Below are 20838 nucleotides of genomic sequence, written 5' to 3'. Positions count from 1 at the left end.
TTTGTTAAATACTCACCGATTGGCTAATAGCGTGTGGTATTGGCTGCAATAGCCAATGCAAATCGCTGATGCTTTACAAGTCGAATTGGCACAACGAAAAAACCCGTATTCTAAACAAATTTTGAACAAAACTTTCGGCAATCTGCGCATTTTTTTTCAAGTTTTGGACAAAATACTAGGTCGGCGGGTGAAATGTAAATAAAAAAAAACGAAAGTGACTTTTATTTTTATTTGTATTTGTCGAAAAAAAGGGTCGGTCGCTCCCGTAAAACAGATAATAAAAAAATGCTGGCCTTACATTAAAAAGTCCATTTATAAATTAGGAAGTGTTCTTCGAAGCCATTAGTGGACATTGAAAATAGTTCTTTGCTGAAATCATTGAAACTCTATGATCTTCGACCTTAGTCATGCTTTCTAGTCGCTGCTGGAACTAGGACGTTGCCCAATCACATTATTTACATATCATATAACTGATTCAATTTTAGATGGTTCTGACTGAAATTTTTCACCGTCCCTACACGACACATATTCGCCCAGGTATATTATAGATTGAAGGCATGTTATTGGGCAATGTCCTAATTACACCAGGGAGTATATGTGACGCAGGTACAAATAGTTTATGCAAGTACATTGCTTTAAAGTCGGTTTTATAACAACATTAGGAAGTCAATAGGTACAGTCGTTGTGTTAAGGAAAAAAGCAAGAAATAAAATAATTCACCAATCATTACAATATACGCTTTGTGTGTTTTGCTTAAGGTGATATTCTCATATAAAATATTCATTAATCATTTGCTTGGATTTGACCAGATAAGTCTTAAAATAAATTGATTGTAATCAGTACTGGCATCTTCACTGCTGTTTTGTTAGCCTAGTTGTAAGTATTCATGCTTCGGTGGCCCTACCTCAACGACCCAGGTTCGCAAGGCTCATGTGAGTTGTATCAGTAGTTAACACAGATCGAAATTCCCCTGGGTTCTATGGTTGTCCATTCCAGCTTAACCCATTTATGCCTAGCGTCCTGATAAAAGGACATTGCAAACAGCGTAGACCCAGATGAGACGCCGCATGATGCGGCGTCTCATCTGGGTCTACGCTGTTTGCTCAAAGGAATTTCAGTAAGTAATATTCTAATTATAGAAATAAATATACTAGACATCCCTAATTTTGGAAATTAATTTATCCAATTTAGAAGGATGGGAGAGTCCACTAGGCATAAATGGGTTAAGACCACATTTCAGTTATAGTTATTTCAGTAAGAACTCAAAAGGTCGGACGTTAATGTCGAAATATCATGTAATTGAAATGCATCCTGTAAACTATAAAAAGTTGATAAAAAATAAAAGCACAAATTCGGTAATACAGTAAAAAATGAATGCAATAAGGTAAAATACTCGTTTAGCAACATACATATCGGTCTTGTATATAGTAGCCCATGAGTCGCCGTATCAAAAAAAGGTTGACAACAACTATTAGTGGTTGAGTACATTTGTCTGTGCTTTTGACTGACTGCTTTCTGCAACAACATGGTTGTTTGTATAGTGTATTGGTAACTGAACAACAATAATGCTGTTCTTTTTATAGGAAAAAATCAACGAGTGTCAAGTGATTACATTTACAATAATAACATGTAATGGTTAACTGTATACATACTACATCCTTATTTTAAATTGAATGTATGTATTTCTTTTATTTTCATGCATGTGTTAATCATGTTGGACATACATCACGTATTGACGTACCGACTTAAACCAAAAAATAAAAAATAAAAATCCAAAGAAGACTATACACTATGTTGTGAAATCCTTTATCTTTGGATCAACTTCTAAAACTGACTTCTTAAAATTATTATAGGATGATGTAATATTTATGTAAAGGTTTATACCAGAGGCGTATTTAGGTGGGGGCTAGTTTAGCCCCCCCCCCCCCCCCCAACTGTCTGGCTAGATATGATTAAAAAAAAAAGAACCCTTACAGTTTCAATTCACTTGTGTATTTCCTGTCGTATGCCCCTAATAGAGCCATAAACAGCTGTCGATTTGTGTAATTAGCCCCCAGGCATGTGTACAGACGATCTAACCTTCGCCAGCTAAACTGCACGCTTCATTGACTGTAAGTGATAAACTGCACTATGTGATTGGTTGAAGGAGATACATTCAACTATTGAAATTCATCAGAACATTAAGCTATAGGTAAATGTTTACAAATAGCTGCCATATGTGACTTGTAAAAAACAATATATTAATTTGTAGCAATTTGGGGGGAAAAATCACGCTAAACGCCGGATTTTGGGGAAAATAAGGAAAGTCTTAAATAATCAATTTAACATATTGTACTGTTTTTAAAACAAATGCAAGGCAACAGATAATTTAATTATGCAATATGTTGTATTTTCTACAATGGTTTAGGTTGACTTATGTATTTAAAGTTTTAAAAAAAATTGGGGGGGGGGGAATGAAGTCTGGGGGAAAATTTACATGCAGAGGGATAAAAAAATCCATGGGAAAAGGGCCGTTTTGCCGCGGATCACAAAGAAGGGAAAAAACCTGTTATTAGCTCTTGAGAGTGATATTCCTTTTGAGTAACAAGTTATTGCCAGTGAAATTCAACAGCGCACTTAGTGAATGGCAAGTAATTTGTTGTTGATTTTTTACAAATTGGGCTAACTGCTTTGATATTCATCCATAGTTTTTGAAATAAAAAAGGACTCAAAAATGAAGAATTACTTTGCTTATATGAAACTGAATCATTTAAATAGGAGGTCCACCCATATAACACTGTTACAAAAATTCTCGATAAAGACTTTAGTGGTTTAAGAGACATTTGATTCACCCTGTGTGTCTGTCACACTTCGGGTCTGAACTCAATTTCTTGTTTCTTTTACATGCACTTTTATCTTGCAAAATGCTGATTAGATAGATAGCAGGAAATTGCATCATTTCAAGGTGCAATTGCAAAAAAGTTTCGACGACGTGAGGCGACACCCCTCCCGCACCCTCCCCGTTTGAGCACCCCCTCTTACAAATGTTTGGATACGCCTCTGTATACTGACACGTTAAACTTCAATTTAGTGGGTGTATCGCCGTATCATCATTTTGTTATTGCTAAATATGTAAATGTAAACATATTGACTGAGCTATTACGTATCCGTTTTGAAAACAGTCAAATTTTAGCTAAGGAAGAATCTTGAATATCATGCACATTCATTTAGTAATGTCCAATCGACAGGCTAATATTAAATGCACTTAAAAATTATGTACCGTGACTGAAATTCTATTTTTTAAATGTGAATCATCCGGATTTTTAGTGTATTGTTTGAGGAACTCATTATGTACATGTTACCACCGTTATAGGACGCAATCGTAGTGTCAGACGCATAAGTACCCACTTGACGTTTTGATTTACGGTTTGAGAGTATGTGTTTATTACAAAGACAAACCAGCTAACTGTTGTGCACAACGCCGAAAAGTTATTTTCTGCTCTGTTGAACATGAGAATGTTCAGGACTAAAACACATGTATGATTGCATTATGCTGTCAGAAAATAAGTTAATCATATTATAGTTAATTTATGAGGCAAGCATACTAAAGTGGTTATAATACTTGAAAATAAATTAAGTTGGAAATTATACAATAGCTAATGTGAAATATTTTGAGTAGAAATAAACTGCCATTTCTGTGCTGGGAAAGCACTCCCTTTTACATTACCTATAAAATAACGGAAGTTGAGACAAACTCCAAACTATAACCAGAAACTGAAGCTACTTATTTTTAACTGAAAATAATATGACTTTAATTTTTGCATGACCTTGAGCTTTGACAGAACCAGAATTCTTGGAAGAAATTAGTAGATGACGAAACACTACGCATAACGCACATTCGCCGGGAATGTAAACTTAACTCACATGGCCTTTGTGAGATGCGCTGACAGGCGTAAGAACTCTCGAACGGATTAAAGTGTCCGTCAATTCTTCCAGCACATCGGATTTTATACTCAGCAATATCGAATTCATATCCATTAGCCAGTAATTTATTTATAAATAATAAACGTATTTGATATTTGTATACAATTTAAAAAAGGGTCATCATTCGTTGAATACTTATATCACACGTTTTTGTGGTTGTCTTGTTAATCTGAACCTGTATTGTCCTCATCCAAAAGATCAACAAATTCAGCTTATTAAACATATTTCGTAAATATGGTAAAAGCTATTCCTAGAATATGGTTCACAGTCAAAAGTTCAAAAGTTTCCCGTATATTGTTCTATTTTACGACATATCATGACGCTAATCCACATCCTTGATTTCGTTATTGGCCAGTGTCTTGATTAGTATTAACCTTTTCTGAAAATTAATATTGATCTTTCAATGAACTTGACAAATACGTATGTTCCATACCCAACAGCTGTTCATGTGTAAACGACTTTGCGAATATTGCGAAACATTTTGACCTTTTTTATTAAACAAAAATGTGGCTTTGGAGCTGATTAAACTTGACGACAAACGGGATCGTGTTGTCTTGTGTTAGACTTGTTATACACATACATATTAGATCAATAAAAACACAATAGAAACCCCGCACTTAAAATATTAGTTTAGTGTATTTTGGAAAAAGATATCTTCCCTCCTGACTACTATAAAAGAACGAATGCAATACAATCCTCCCTATTAAGGTCCATTAAGACGCACATAAAATCCTTGGAGCAGGTATTCATTTTTCGTTTTTAAATTTTGTATAAACTATGTGCTCATTTAAAAATAAATGGTAAATAAATGGTATAAATCACTGTTGAGTAATTTGTTTGTCATAAGAAAACAAAGAGCGTGAAGTGTTAGACGAAAATAGTGGTAACAGTTTGACACTTAGACGACAATATATTCTCTCAAAGCAAACACCCATGTAGTAAGCAGCTTAGACTTCCACCACGACTCTTAACATACACAATCCATTGTTTCTTTACGGTATCTTAGTAGTGAGATTGAGTCAAACTGGTCTAGGTTTAATAGCACATTTTAAAACATTCTCCTAAGATGAAACATAACAATAAATATGTCTTATGAGCCTTATGAGCCTAAGGCATGTATTTAAAAAATAACACATTTATACGTGTCTCTGCATATGCTTATTGCGAATCTGGTAAACTATTGACGCTGTTTTCACCGATCAAAAGACACATAGTTTCGTCTGAATTGGATCTTTTTTAATAATATTCCGTTAGAATCATATTTCAAGGAGGCACCTTGTTCATAAGAGGTTGTAGGCCGGCAAAAGAGGTATGTTTGGTTAGGTAGAACGTTCTATGGATGTGATTAAAAAAAACAACCATGCTTTCCGATTCAGAACAAAACATAAACAACTATTAAAAGTTATTTAACTGTGGGAACTAGACGAAATTAACAGAAAGTTGATCAATCAATTATAGTATGTAAACTGCGCCTGCAACGTTATCATCTACCAGTGTGTTTTTTGCACTGTTTTGGGATTGGGGCCGGGTCCCTTTGGGTTGGGAAAAATCACATTATTTTTACTAAAATTGGGACATTTGTTTGCTCCAAATATACTTTAAGATTTTGAGTAAAAGTGATATTAATATTACATTAACTCAAGTTGAATTTATAGAATTAGATGGAAGACGAACTAAATGTTGAGACTTATATAAAAACAAAGTACATATTTATTTGTTTTTGGAAACCTTCCTTTGGGAATATTAGGGCTTCTTTGAGAAAACTATATACTTTTTTTTCGATTGGGAATAGGTCCCCATACCGGAGAAAAAATTGAATGAAAAACAAAATACAATGTCTACATAATGTTGCCCTTAAATTGATCCAAGTTCCTCGTAAATACTTTAGACACTTCGTCACGAAAAATAGTCAGGAAACTGTTATGATGACCCGATACTTTAACGCTTAACTAACTCTCTTGCAAATCACATTATTTCAGAAGAAACTTAACAATAGTATGAGCTAGAAACTTTATAATGTCAAATCATACAAATGATACAAATCATTCTTTTATTAGAAAATATCCAGTTATTTCATTTATAAGATATACGGATGTATCTTCATATGAACACATTCTTTACAACAAATGAAAACAAACAATGTATCAAATGACACTTTGGAAGAAGTGTACAAAATGGAATATGTTTCGGTTTATTGAATACTTAAAAAAAAATTACAGAAAAAACATATGGAAAGTAAAAATACGTATACTAATGGTATATTGGACTATAATATATTTCAAACTGAAGCTGAACATGCAAATACAAATATAAAATACAGCATACGATCAAAAGACAAAAGATGCGAATGATTAATTGAAATATGAGTCATTTAATTGAAAAACAGTTACATGTGACATGTATTGATCGCATTCCGATTAAGAGGTTAATGCGATGTCCCCATTGAAAGTGTAAAAGCGACCGTCAACCACGAATGACGAGAAAAGAAAAGTTCTAAAATACCGTATTTTTACAATTATTAGTTTATATTAATACAAATATCACGACTGGTTTATTACATTACTTGAAAAAAAGTTGTAAAGGTCTCATATTTTCAATATATTCGGTAATAAATGTTCTGGGTACAGGTAACTATCAGTTCACTATAAATAACGCAAGTAGATTGATCACCATCTTAACATGGTAAACCCAGTAATGCAAATTGCGCATGCGCAGTTAATTGTATATATTTTATATATAGATTGATCAATCTACTTGCGTTATTTATTGTGTGTATATCGTCACCTATTTTCGCGATGTACTTTCGATTTCACATCGCGAAATTTTATTACGGAATATACTGAAATTATGAACTTTTTTCAAGTAATGTAATTAACAGTCGTGATATTTTAATCAATATAAACTAATAATTGTAAAAAAAAGTACGGTATTGTAGAACTTTTATTTTTTCGTCATTCGTGGTTGACGGTCCCTTTAACATATGTAAGCGTAATATGTAGAATTAGACTATAAGCAAAAGAAATTTCTAAATATAGAGTAGGGAAATGCAATTTCTTCTTTGGTTTTCCATAGTTTTAAAATTAGAACGATGTTAACAATTAATGGTGCAGTGTTTCGCTGAGATAAAACAATCCAGAATCCGAGTTTTTATATTTATATCGGGAATTTATCGTAAAACATGATTAAGCTTAGGTTACAATAATACATAAATAGCAGTTTAAAACGATATTGCATTTAATTATATTTTTCTGGCAATATGATCTTAGGAACCGCAATCCATATATATGAATGATAATATCATTAAATACATTTTCATCTAACGGAACTATTCGTTTGTTTTCGATGTTAATCATTAATATTGTTTAATGTTACTTGTAATTACATGTATATATTTGTATTCAAAGTTATTTTTGTTTGCGATGAACAAGAAACTAGAAGTAACGTACATTACAAAAGTTGAGAATTTGTTTATTTTATGGTAATTTATGAATAAGCACTTTTGTGTAAATTCTATGAAGACAACTGTTTTGATTACATGGCCCTTCATGAAGCATCAATCGAGTGGACTCAGGAAGAAGTTTATTGTAGTCTTCTGAATGTTTGCACTGTGCGACCAAACGCGTTCCTGATAACCACCATTTTCTGAAGGAAGTTGTCGACTGTTGTTTTTACTGAAACGTCAACATTTAAATCAGCTGATTGATTTCGACTTGTCGACTTGGCAAACAGTTAAATGTAATATAAGATTGACAACTTAAACCATTGTATTTATTTAAATTCTACCGTTAAATTTAATTCGTTGCGATTTCCTGTTTACAAATTAGAAATACCTAGTTCACATGGAAGCGCATCTGTTTCTCGCTCGTGAAGGCTGACTTGTCCAAAGGCTGCCACTTAAATAGTAATAGTTGCACTGCACGAATTAGCTCAACTAGTTAATGTCGGAACACGTTGTATAGACACATCATATTTGGCATAGTGATAATACATATTTATTCATTTTCAAAACGTTCAAAAGTTGAATTGCATAGTGACAAAATATAATAATGTATACATAGTTTATTCTTAAGACATGCATGGCGTCATTGTTCTTTACAAACAGGAAGTTAATATGCGTCAAACGGAACTTGGTTACCACTGTATTGCCCTATAAAAACACCATTTAATACATGGCCTCATTCGTTGATACAAATTGTATTTGTGAGCTATGTATGCATACCTCTGTTCAGTTCATACGTTTCTGTGCCCAGTGCGATCCTGAGTTCACTTTGATGCACGAGGTTCCCCAGGAGAGGGGCCACACTTTCGAACTCTCTAACCATAGACGCAAGGTGTAAATCATGCGCTAGAAATAATCGCAAAGTGTTTTTCATTTTTTGCGATTTAATTAATATAAACATTAAAGAACATAGCGAAAATTGTCCATATGAATAGAACCTTACCAGAATTAGTAGCATTGTATATTACTCAAACAAATATTCGGATAAAAGATTAATAAAGAAATCAAATTAAAATGCACCTTGCATTCATTATACCCTCAATAACGATCCAAACAGCATGTGTTATTAGCCGAGTTCCATAGAGTGTGTTTAATCTCAGCACATCGGACCACAGTAGATGGATTGCTAGTTTATATTCTCTGTTCGTTCGTTCGTACGCCAAATCGACTATCGGCTCTGTCATTTGAAGGCTTTCACGCACATTAAAAGCGACTGGTGACAATAAGGACATTCCATATACGACTACGATGAACTATTGTCAAACGACAGTAAAAAAATATACTGTTAATATTGAAATCTTTTAAAGACTCTTTTAGCACAAAAGCATTAAAAAAATCGCAACAAACAATACTGCTCTTAGACACACTGTGTAAATACGTATGCAGATAATACACTATATCGTGTTCATATGTCTTATCGATTTTATATACTTGGTTAACGATGACACGAACCCATGACCTTGGTCAATTGTTAAGCAAGACCTTTTTTGAACGGTTGCATTTATATCAGAATCCAATCCACATGCATTTACTTAAGTCCAGTGACACGTATCGCATGCGTTTTAAATCCTCATAACAGTAATAAAACCTTGCTGATGAATGTGATGAGTCACTGGACCGGGTGAATTAAAGCTATTTGTTGTTACTTTTGTTAATATAAAATTTATGTAAAACCATAATATTATGAAACATTGTTATAATTCATTAAGTATAGTTTTATTATAAATTTTACGTATACACTTTATAATTGTATTTATGTAGTCGAGATGGAAAAATTACACAAAAAACTTACGTTGTATAGCAAGCCAACATCCATCTGACACAAGTCCAATGATATAGAGAAAAAATGTTTGACAAAATATATATAAATAGTATTCGTTCTGAAGTCGACGGTGTTAAGCACTGAATGTATAGCTGTTCGTTATTGCATAATAAGATGCATACTATCAAAATTGAAACGTTTAAACAAAATAATCGTTTAAATGGATTACAAGTAGCACTTGTAACATGAATTGTCATGATTATTGATAACTCCTGATTATATTGTGTATTTTATATTGTGTAGAGCCTTGGTTCAGTTTGTCTACTAGAGATTATTTGGATAAAGCGTCGATTCAAGTGCCGAATAGAATATTTCGGCGAGTTTTATTTGACGCTTAAGTGCTGTGAAGTGGGATGCACTCGACCCTCACACACCTATTTACAAGGATAATAAAATATATTGAACGGGGAATTTCAACTGATGGTTTATAAAAAAACTACCAGCCACGAATGTTTTGAAAGTAAATAAAACGATAATGTCGGCAAAACTACAGTTGGTCGTTGTAGTAGAAATACTAAAATACAAATTATGCAAACTTACATATATATATATGTTTTAATACTAAGCACTAGTACAATGAAATCGTACCTTTGATTTTAAAGTTAAAACAGAGTTGCAAATTTCAATTATATCCATAAAAACTCAAATATTGCTAAAGGAAATTGAGTACTAATGGTATTGCAATATTTAATGTCACACCGTTAGTTTAATATATATAACTACCCGCTCTATCTAATGTATTGCTAAGCGACGTGATTATACTGCGAGCGGTGGTAATAACAAAATGACATGTGGACGGTAATTAACCAAGTTTGTGAATAATGCAACAATTGTTGTCGCATTTATCACAAAAAGGGCAAATTGAAATATTCTTACAAACACATATATACAGAACTAGAACAACAGAACCAATATTTTATTCATTTAAGCATTTTACAGATAATCATGATCAATATAAAACATTCATACATGCGTGAAAATATAGTAATAAAGATAATGAGCAATTATTGCGTGAGAGTGTTGTGTGTCTATATACTTATTGAATTGTGTATTTATACTAAACTATATATTTAAAAAAACACAGTGGAAACAACCAAAAAAATCACATTCGTTTCACAATCATTTCATAATACACTGTACATGTTAACAAAATCGGCGTAAACAGACAATGTATTTGAATAACGAAGGATGTGTTTACATTTATACATTAAATAAAAACATATATTTTTAAGAAACAAATTTCAATTATTTAGAGTTGCAAAATAAATAATTTAATGATTCAACATACCCACAAGTTTAACTATTTTTTCTGTCAAATTTATAAAGCATGTTAGATGCATGAAATTAATCACAAATAACGCTTACATGAACATGATTTTTATATAGGAAACACAGAAGGAGCTTCAATTACCAATTATTAAAGAAAGAATCTTCTCAAATTTTTAAAATTTTGCTATACGATTTCCAAAGTAAAAGAATGGCAATATATTTTTCAAAGTAAGTGTAACGTAATTACGAATTGTTCGCGGAGAACACAGAGTAACAACCAAAGTTCATTTCTGTTTTCGTCGAGATTTATTTCTGTTGAATATTCTCTAACACAACACTTTCTAATGTTCGTGAAATACAATTTTACGGCGCGGCGGCAAACATGGCCACCACGTCAAGAAGACGTGACATATCTCAAAGTTCTTTTCAGATCTACCCGCAGACTCTTTCTTCTAACTAAAACACTGCATTTTATCCCCAGAATAATTTACATAAAATGTACTTGTAATTTCCATTGGTCACCAAGGTCCGGGCTTATTACGGATTGGTTACATTGCACCTTGGGAATTGATAGCCCGAACTGTTCGAGTTCTTACTTGCTTATAGAATATTCTAAAACCTCATTACTCGGTGTGACATAAAACTTTATGTTGTGTTTGCCTGTGAATGCCTGTGAATTATTTTATATGGCCTCTACAATTATGATTTTCTGTTGACCCCTTTCATGTGTACCGTTACAACGATAAATGAGGTAATAACAATCCTAAATGTCAATAGGTTGACCTGTTCCGTTAATCAAATGTCTGTCAGTTATATAATCCATCAATTTCCTAATCTTAACATATGGTATTAAACTTTTCAATTTATTTTACCCACACTAAATCATGTTTACTTGCTTATTGACAAACCTTCCAATATTTTAACTAGTCTTTACATGCACGAGATGAACTCTCAAATAATTTGACCTCTTTAACTTTAAACTTCTGCTTATGTATTAGATAGAAATATTGATGTAAATAATCTTTTAACATTTCCTTACATATAAGTAATTACAATAGTTACTAATCAATTACTCAAACATATTATTAAAATATTTCCTTATTATTAAGTCTATCCGTACTTAAATTTCTATCATAAGAATAATCAATATGCTAAAGATATAAAAAATATGAATAAACCGTTTTATGATACAAAAAAATCCTTAAAATTTAATTATTGAATTACGAAGTACTTAACAACATAATTATTTAAACACATCTATGATGGAAAGTATACGGATAACAATAAAAATTGTCTTTACAAGCGCCTCTGCTGAAATAGATACATTAGTTATTGTTATACAATGTCAATATCAATCGGGATGTAGTGGAGCACATCATCTGTGGATCATCGGCCTTCAGTACATCTGGTGGCGTCCACGTAGTATTGAAGTCGTCGCTCGCGGCGAATACGGTGTTTATTTAAAGTCACTGCCGCCGTCCTGAAGATAAGCCGATTGTAGATTCGTCCGTGGCGATTGGAATGCGTTTGTTGATTCAACTCTGTTTTCCGGTGTTTCACTTGCGTCGTCGATTGTCGTTTCTGTTGTATTCATCATTGTTGTTTTCGTTGTTGGTTCCAGCGTCTTCTTTTCTCTCGGGACATTAAGATCTTCTATTGACCATAATGCTCTCAAGGTATTAACAATAGCAGTGTTCCCCTTGATGTCTTAAGCCTCGGAAGTACCATTCCGAATACGTTATATACGCATGTCAAACAGTTGAGCGGCTGCATCTACTCTATAGTGTTTAACGTCACAAGTATTGTGTCCAGTGTTGCGTCACTTGTTGTCCTTCGAAAACTTCTGGCGTTGGGTCTTCTTTTAGCGATAGAACCAAGTGTTCACTTTGAGAGTAAACCCAGTGATGTCCCATGCTAATCACGTTGTTTGTTCTTCAATTCGTTGTGAAAGGCGTTGTCTTGCTCTTCTTCTGCGTTGCCTCCAAATCTCGATATTTTTATCTGCGTTGTGGTGATACAAGTATCAGTTGTTCAAAATCATGGCAAACATTTATAAATATCCCCTTAAGTTCCTCTTAAGTACCGTCATGACAACTTAATAGAAAGTCTTAGTAAATACAACCTTTATTACACCAATTACTATCGAAACACTCCTTTAAACATTACATAACAGCTCGATATTTTACTTACGTGCTATCAGTAAATTTGTGACAGGTATGTGCTACTTTATTTACCTAGCAGGGCTCGAATTTAACTTTTTTTCTACTTGCAAAACATTGCGAGCAGCTTTAATACCAACTCGCAAAATCAAAAACATTATCGCAAATTTAGCTGGAAACATAATTTAATTTCCGGTTTTTTTTTCTGACTGAACGGCTAACTTGCTTTATCTTTCGTATTGTTATTTCCGTCTGTGGGCAAAAAGAAACTAGTTACTTTTCGCTTCGACGCCTTGTCTGTTCAAGTTCAATGAACACGTGTGAATTAGTCGACTGCTTCACTATCTTCGTACCAATACAATCCGCGTATCTGTACTGTAAGTAAACCCGTCTACATACAAGGTGCGCACTTCCGCATACGGGTATTTGGACGTTCTATAAATTGACCTACGGTTGGCCTTCGCGACGTCGAGCGCATTAAGCAATATTACTTTTTTTCTCACTATTTCTTTACTCGCAAACAAATACTAGTGGCTTAAAACTAAACTCGCAATCGGTATTTTTCACTCGCATTTTGCAAGTGTGCGCGTGTTAATTTCGAGCCCTGCCACGCGTATACGGGAGCTTACCGCGTTTAAGTGAGAAAGTTGTTGCAAAACTTCAAAGATGGCGTCTTTTAAGTGTTTTTCGTGAAGGAGTAACGGATATTTTCACCCGGTAAGCCAGTTTATATTTATATTTTTTTTAATGAATAAGCCCTTTCGGCTCTACGGTGTTTGTGCTTCCCTCGGTTTTTTGTTTCAAAACCGTAGACGTCGGAATAAAAAAGTTATTGAAGCAAAACCGTCGACAAATTTGTTGTTGAATTTCTTGACCTTCGAGATGTTGGATGTCCGAATATCATTTTCTCTCATAATAAACAGTATTTGTGCATGTGTACAGTAAAATATAACATAAATCACGAATATTTTATTATCTCGACGCGTTGTTATGTCTATTAATTCATTTAATGCCGAATTATAACGGGTTAACCCCCATTTTTGAAACTAAACTGCCTTTTAATCACATTTTGGGACCTGACTTCCAAATGATTAAAAGCTCTTTCCTATGTTACAAGGTTTTATGCGAAATAACTTTCGTGAATGAATTCCGCATTGGTGCGAATGTCTTGGAAAACACTTTCACTTGAAGAAATCAAGAGTTTTCTTTTTTCTATTAATTGTTTTATTATTAATTTGTATTATTATATTTTTTATCGCGTACTTAACGCTAACATTTAGTGTGTGTAATATAAGACATTCGACGGTATTATAAACACAGTGTGATTCTTACCTGTTTTTTTAAACACATATGGGCATACTTATGTTTGAATATGCATCCAACGGAATACTATGCTTACTATTTCCAGATATCTAGACGCCAGTTATATATGATGAGGATGCCAAGATAAAAAAAGACGGCGTAACGAAGTGTGTACCGCTCTAGAATGCGATAGGTACATGAAAAACCACCAATCAAACAAAAAAGATTACGTCGAAGTACCTTGCCAAACAATTACATATACGTGCAATAAAAGTTTAATGAAAAACAGAAGAGGGTAAAGCCGGTTTGATACTAGTATAAGGTTGATGTAACCAAATACTGCCATTGTTGCGATTCCGAATACATGAAGCAATTTGGAATACCTGACATCTGCTTAGAAGATGCATATCGGTTGATGTTTTTTTTTATGATACTTAAATATGAATTGTTTATTTAATACAATTACATTTGACGCGTTTTACCATAACGATACTGATACATGTATGTGACTTTGATGTGGCACATTTTGTACGACCTTCTTTTAAACCAATTCTGAGTTGGTCACTATATTATAATCGCAAAAAGTGAATTTGTAGTGGATAGAAAGATTTGTGCAAATGCCATACACGATATGATTTCAGTAGAAGTGATCAATATAATTTTTATACATGTATGTTTTTTCTCTTTTATACCTATGTGAATACATATTATTTATGACTGTTGTATTGAGGGAATAAAGTATTGGTTCACTTAGAAAGATTATTTCGTTTGTTCCTAACATTGCCTTCTAATCGTAAGTAATGTTAATATGTCAAATGCATAACGAATTAAATCCGACCCAATTCGAAGAAATGACGTAACACAAATAATGGTTTATTTTCATAACAAAGTGAGAAACCAGCATCAAGACATATACGGAATAAAACGTGTAAGTAGCACTCATAGCAATTATATGTCAGACGTGCCTACGTAGACTTTATAAATAAAACAAAAACACTACAAACATCAGCTGTACATGTTTTGTTATGTTCGTGTTTTTTATTTACTGTTTTAGTGGTCCATGAATGGGGCATGATATCTCAATCCTCCCCTGATGTAAAATTCCTCATTACATATACTGCAACGAAAGATGCACTTATTTTCGCCCTTTAACCTGAATCATCTGAAAAGACAGTAAAAGAATGGTTAAAAAAATTCATAGCAGAATAAGGTCGACACTTCATAAAAAACATGAAATTAATTATAATATTACTGAAAGATAAACGTTCTATTATCTCGTACATCAGCCACCACACAACCCATCTTCTTGAAAATAGGTGAATTGATTCAATTGGTCGGCAGGTTTTTCGAACAGCTATATTATTATTCTACAGTAAGTAACGTTATTAAGAAAACACTTATATTGCACCACGTAACATGCTATAAAACAATAATATTGAAGTACACATATACATATACACACATACATATCAATTAACATTACTGTTCTTATTTCCTATTTTCTTTCTTTTACAACTCGGAAAACTATTTTTAAATTTTTATTTATTCATCCTCTTTCATTTTCTTTATCATTTTAATAAACAAAACCCGCCTTATTTCTTTATTATATTAATGCATAAAACCATATACAATTAGTCAAGTATACTGATTTTTTGTGTACGTCTCTAAATTCCTATTTATGTGCAGGTTTCTATTTCATATCTTATATAAAATGACGTCAAAATCGGATACTCTCTAATTTCTATTCCTACCTTCTAAGTTCCTTTAATATAATATCAAAATATTAAACTGCCTTCAAAAATCCTTAATTATAAAAATGTATACGCCTCATATATCCGTATTCCTATAATGTCAAATTAATGAAACATTCTTCAAATATTCTCATTTCCTCATACGTTCTAATTTCATGACAACTTGCAAAAATATCAACAATTTAAAAAAAATACCATCAATTACAAATGTATTTATATTATGCAAAATGTGTCCGTACATAATTATATATTCTAATGATAAAAATATAGAAAATTCTTTAAATACCCTCAATTATTTGTGCGCATCTAATTTCAGTATTTCTATAACTCATAAAATAATGTAAATTTCAAATACTTTCTTATTCATTTATTTTATTCGCAATATACCGATATTTTTAGAAAAAATACTGATCAATGAAAAACTGTATTGATTTTGATACTTGCATAATTTCTCCGTTTAGATTAATTATTTCTTTAACACCTAACTACGTAAAATTCTTTAAAACAATTCTTGAAAATTTCGTTGTCATGACGCCTTTAACTTTTTATTTCTTACTTGATAAAATTTGAAATAAACCCCTGTTTGCCATAATTTATGAAAACACTGACCGTTTTTTCCATCTGCGTTTTTTTTCTCCATTGGCCCGTGAAAGAAGTGGCACTTCAGGTTGATCCTGGCACTGCGCACCATAAAATGTACTGTGTCACGTAATTACACGTTGTTCGTTGATAACACACAGTAACCACCAAATGAAAGTTCATTTCTGATGTCATCGAGATTTATTTCTGTCGAATATTTCTTTTAACACAACGCTTGCTAATGTACACGAAATACAGTGCGGCAGCCAACATGGCTGCCACGTCAAGAAGACGTGACAACTCTCCAAGTTCTTTTCAAATCCAACCGCATATCCGTTTTTTTACTAACTTAAACACTGCATTTTATCCCCAGGTTAATTTACATTAAATCTACTTGTAATTTCCATTGGTCACCAAGGTCCGGGCTTATTACGGATTGGTTGACTTATCAGAATGTTCTAGATGGAACAATATATTCATGTATTTACTTGCTTTGCAAATATACTAAAATCTAATCAATTTATATTGGAACTAATCAATTTATATTGGTATAGAGTAATTCCGTTACATTCGTCAGTACCATAACTGGTGTATCCCAGACAATAGGTGACCCTTTCATCTGTGCTGTTTGATGACCATCTGTGTTACTTTTAATCTCGTATCTATATGTTGACTCTGGACTCATTGTTAAGTATATGACCTTTGATTCTTTTGTCTGATTGACTTTCCAATTTATTGATCCCAATTATCCCACCCTGGGTGTAAACGTATTTGTGTTCTTACTTGGATTTAATCTTAAATCAGGTCTGACTTTCCATTTTATTGATTCCAATTAAACCCCATCCTGGGTGTAAACGGATTTGTGATCTTACTTGAAATAAATCTTAAATCAGGTCTTAGTTTATGCAAATATCTCCCAAAAATATATTATTAAATTCTCAAACTTCATCTTAACATTGCATATACATATTATTGAAATATCCGCTTATTAATTACCGTCATAAGAATAAACTCGTAAGAATAAAAGATATGTTATAAGCTGTAACATGACGTAAGAAAATGGCAATATATATTATTTTATTAAAAACGCGTTGAACATACAAACAAAAATTGTATAATTGTCTTGAAAATAAAATAAATAATATTTCGGCAAAATAACGTCTGTCGTTTTTGTAGTAACAAACACTTTATACTAATAAATAATATTAATTTCATATATTTTACAGAACTTTTAAAAAATTTGACAACGCAATCGTTGCTTTTCTGTTTTGATTGCTATTTATTTAGAATTAACAGCACTGATTAATGTGTTGGTCGACACTGAAAAAACGCTTAATGTCGCACACGAACACGCACATTACAATTAACACAGGTATAATCTAACATTGTGAGAATAATATGTAATGCTATTGAACCTTAAATACCATTTGTATCGTGAAATTGTTTAAATGACTTTTAAGTGATTCTAATGGGAAAAAGAAATCGAAAAAAAGATGAAGTAGTCATAGTGACATAAACAGACACACTTGTAAACAAACAAAACATAGAGGCCCGTCAGCAGATACTCCACGTATCGATATTTTCAACAAAGCTAGTGCTGTGCTCTACGATTCTGAGGATGAAAACAGTAGTGTTTTGTGAACGAGACTGTGAATCCGTTGGACAATATGGCTGAGTCTGGAGGTGAGCCTACAAATAGTGATATTATAAATTGTTTAAAAGCCATTAAATGTCGGCTAGGTACTGTTGATAAAAGCCATCTATTGAAAAACTTGAGGAACGCTTCTCCAGTTTCGAGAAAGACATTAAATGCATGTTTAGCACTTGAGACTCGCATTAAAGGCGTTGAACAGCGTGTCGACCGACTGGAGCACGCTACACAGGGCGCGGGCTTCGCTGTTGCCGAGGTTACGAGTCTTATGAAGCACCTGGAGAAGGAGCGCGACAACATCGAAGACGATATTGCATACCGAAAATCTCAATTAATGTGAAATAACCTTTTTTTTACTGATGCACCGGAATTGACGGTGAAACCCGGGACGTGACGGAAAATAAGCTCCGTGTGCATCTACAAATGGCCATGAAGATCGCGAATGAGGTTGCCGACTCAATGCAGTTTGAGAGTGTTAAGCGCTCTCCGGGCCACCCAACACCAGGGTCCGGTTTAATGAAAAACTTCAAAACCTGACTATAGTCGGTTGACTGTGTGGTCGACCGACGCTAGTCGGCCGCCAACTGACCACTCGTCGCGGTCAAGGAGCAAGTTGCCGCGACTGTGGTCGTACGACGGTGTGGTCAGTCGACTGCGGTCTTGGTAGTCGCTATTTTTAGGAACATTACCACTTTTGTCATCAACATCCGACGGCGAAAATACACGCGAAAAATGGAAGACACAGACAGCAACGATGAGAGTCAGTGACATTCGTGGTCCGAAAAAGAAAAGATATATATATATATATATCATTTTAGAGCTTGTTATCGAGAATACAAACCTCCTGGAGGGAAAGCTCGGGCCATTGGTTACCGAGGAAAACAAGCAGAAAAAGTGGCTGGAGATTGTGGCAGCCATAAACGCGTGTGGGGTGGCGTTGAGGACAGCAGACACATGTACAAAAAAGCTACGGGACATAAAGAGGAGTGCACTAGACTGACCACTCGTCGCGTTTAAGTACAAGCAGGAGACAAACAGACAGTCTGATACGGTGCCAAGACCGCCTTGACACCTGCAGGAGACTCCCAGACAGTCTTCGTAGGTGCAATACAGTCTCCCAGACCGGCGGATCATCAGCAGGAGACTACCAGAAAGTCTGCGACGGTGCCAAGACCGTGTGGGCACCAGCAGGATACTCAAAGACGGTCTGTGACGGTGCCATTACCGTATCAGCACCGGCAGGAGACTTTCAGACAGTCTTTGATATTGCTGGAAGTCTCTCAGACCGGCGGGGCACCTGCAGCAGACCCGAGACAGTCTGCGACGTTACCAGACAATCTCTCAGACCGGAGGGGCACCTGCAGGAGACTACCAGACAGTCTGCAACGATGTCAAGACCGTAAGAACACATACAAGAGATTCCCAGACTGTGTGCGATGGTGCCAGACAGTCTCCCAGACCGGCGGGGCATATGCAAGAGACTCCCATACATTCTGTGACATGCCAGGACCGTCTGGACAACTGCAGGAGACTCCATGACAGTCTGTAACAGTGCCAGACAGTCTCTCACTCCGTCGAAGACTGTTTGGGAATCTCCTGCAGGTTCTCAGACGGTGATTGCAACGTCGCAGACTGTCATGGAGTCCCTTCAGGTGTCCCACCGGTTTGGGAGACTGTTTATTGTCTGGCACCATGTGCGAGTCTCCTGCCGGCGCCCAGACGGTCTTTCAACCGTCACAGACTGTCTGGTAGTCTCTTGTCGATGCCTCGACGGTATGGGAGATCGTCTGGCACCGTCTGGGAGTCTCTTGCAGGTACCTCGCCGGTCCTCTGGCACCGTCGCAGACTGTCTGGGTGTCTTCTGCAGGTGCCCAGATGGTCTTGGCACCGTTGCAGACTGTCTTGGAGTCTCCGGCAGGTGCCCAGATGGTCTGTGAGACCTTTTGAAACCGTCGCAGACTGTCTGGGATTGTCTTACAGGTGCCCAGACGATCTTGGTACCGTCGCAGATTGTCTGGGAGACTCCCGGCACGGGTTTTTGGGTGCCGACAAAGCGTCAAGCGACGAGCAGTCGTGGTGTGAGGGGTGGACTGCGGTCGCTCGACAGTATGTCGAAAAACTCGCGGTCGACTGACGATCGTCGCTCTCTATTAAACCCGGTTATCGTCGCACGACGATTATTCGCTGGTACAACCATAATCGCCCGACCATGGTCGCTGTCATTATACCGGACCCAGGGAAGACCATATTAATAGTGGCAAAGTTTGCCTTCTTCAAGGACTGCGAGGCTGTTCGGCGGCAGTGAAAACAACCTAACGGTACACACTTTAACGTATTCAAGCACTTCCCACCGGAAGTGATAGCCAAGCGTAAACGACTGGTACCGACGATGAAAGAAGCGAGGGGGCAAGGCAAACGATCCTGGATAGCCTACGATACCCTCTTCGTTGACGGTCGTCCGGCCAAAGAATACTGACACTATGGGGGAGAACTAGCGATCCTGTCATGGAATTTGAATGGTCAGTCGCAATCAAAGATTGACTATCCTTTATTTGTTGATGTTTTGTTAAAATATGATTTTTTTTCGAAACTTGAACTAATCCTTCAAGTAACATTTCTTTCATGGATATATTTCTCACACTTTTTGTAGGAAATTCCAGAACAAGAACGCACGTAGATGTAGTTGTTTGGGGGTAGCTTAATATTTTAAAGAATATTTAAAAGATGGAATAAACATTATTGAAAATCAACATGATTCAATTATCTGGTAAAAATTAGATCGACATTAGTTTGGTTTGAATAAAGATATTTATCTTCGTGGATGTTATGTTTGGCGCGAAGAC

General features: G+C 35.0%; 2 protein-coding genes across 2 annotated transcripts in view; one reads left to right on the top strand and one right to left on the bottom strand.

Moving 5' to 3' along the window:
- The window catches only part of LOC127881997 (polyamine-transporting ATPase 13A3-like), a 563467-nt gene that overhangs the window by 377448 nt on the left and 165181 nt on the right, over positions 1–20838 (top strand). The gene's annotated exons all lie outside the window — the stretch shown is intronic.
- LOC127882014 (uncharacterized) lies at positions 6940–9373 on the bottom strand. Its single transcript, XM_052430394.1, has 5 exons — positions 9255–9373; positions 8499–8715; positions 8183–8308; positions 7794–7856; positions 6940–7634 (listed from the first exon to the last, which is right to left on the bottom strand). Exons 1-5 carry the CDS (start codon positions 9276–9278, stop codon positions 7543–7545), a joined length of 522 nt encoding a protein of 173 aa, XP_052286354.1. The 5' UTR covers positions 9279–9373; the 3' UTR covers positions 6940–7542.

The sequence above is a fragment of the Dreissena polymorpha genome, chromosome 5 (assembly GCF_020536995.1).
Source record: "Dreissena polymorpha isolate Duluth1 chromosome 5, UMN_Dpol_1.0, whole genome shotgun sequence".
Classification (NCBI taxonomy): Eukaryota; Metazoa; Mollusca; class Bivalvia; order Myida; family Dreissenidae; genus Dreissena; species Dreissena polymorpha.
Note: the sequence above shows the minus strand (reverse complement) of the source record. Positions and strands in the feature narration are given on the sequence as shown.

What these genes read in the sequence shown, in the direction of transcription:
- LOC127882014 (XM_052430394.1), bottom strand. Translation starts at nt 9,278, where the DNA reads ATGGATGTTGGCTTGCTATACAAC. An exon ending in ATGTTGGCTTGCTATACAAC is followed by an intron (nt 8,716 to 9,254) that starts GTAAGTTTTTTG and finishes GTTTGACAATAG; the next exon opens with TTCATCGTAGTCGTATATGG. An exon ending in TGCGCTTCCATGTGAACTAG is followed by an intron (nt 7,635 to 7,793) that starts GTATTTCTAATT and finishes TTGACGTTTCAG; the next exon opens with TAAAAACAACAGTCGACAAC.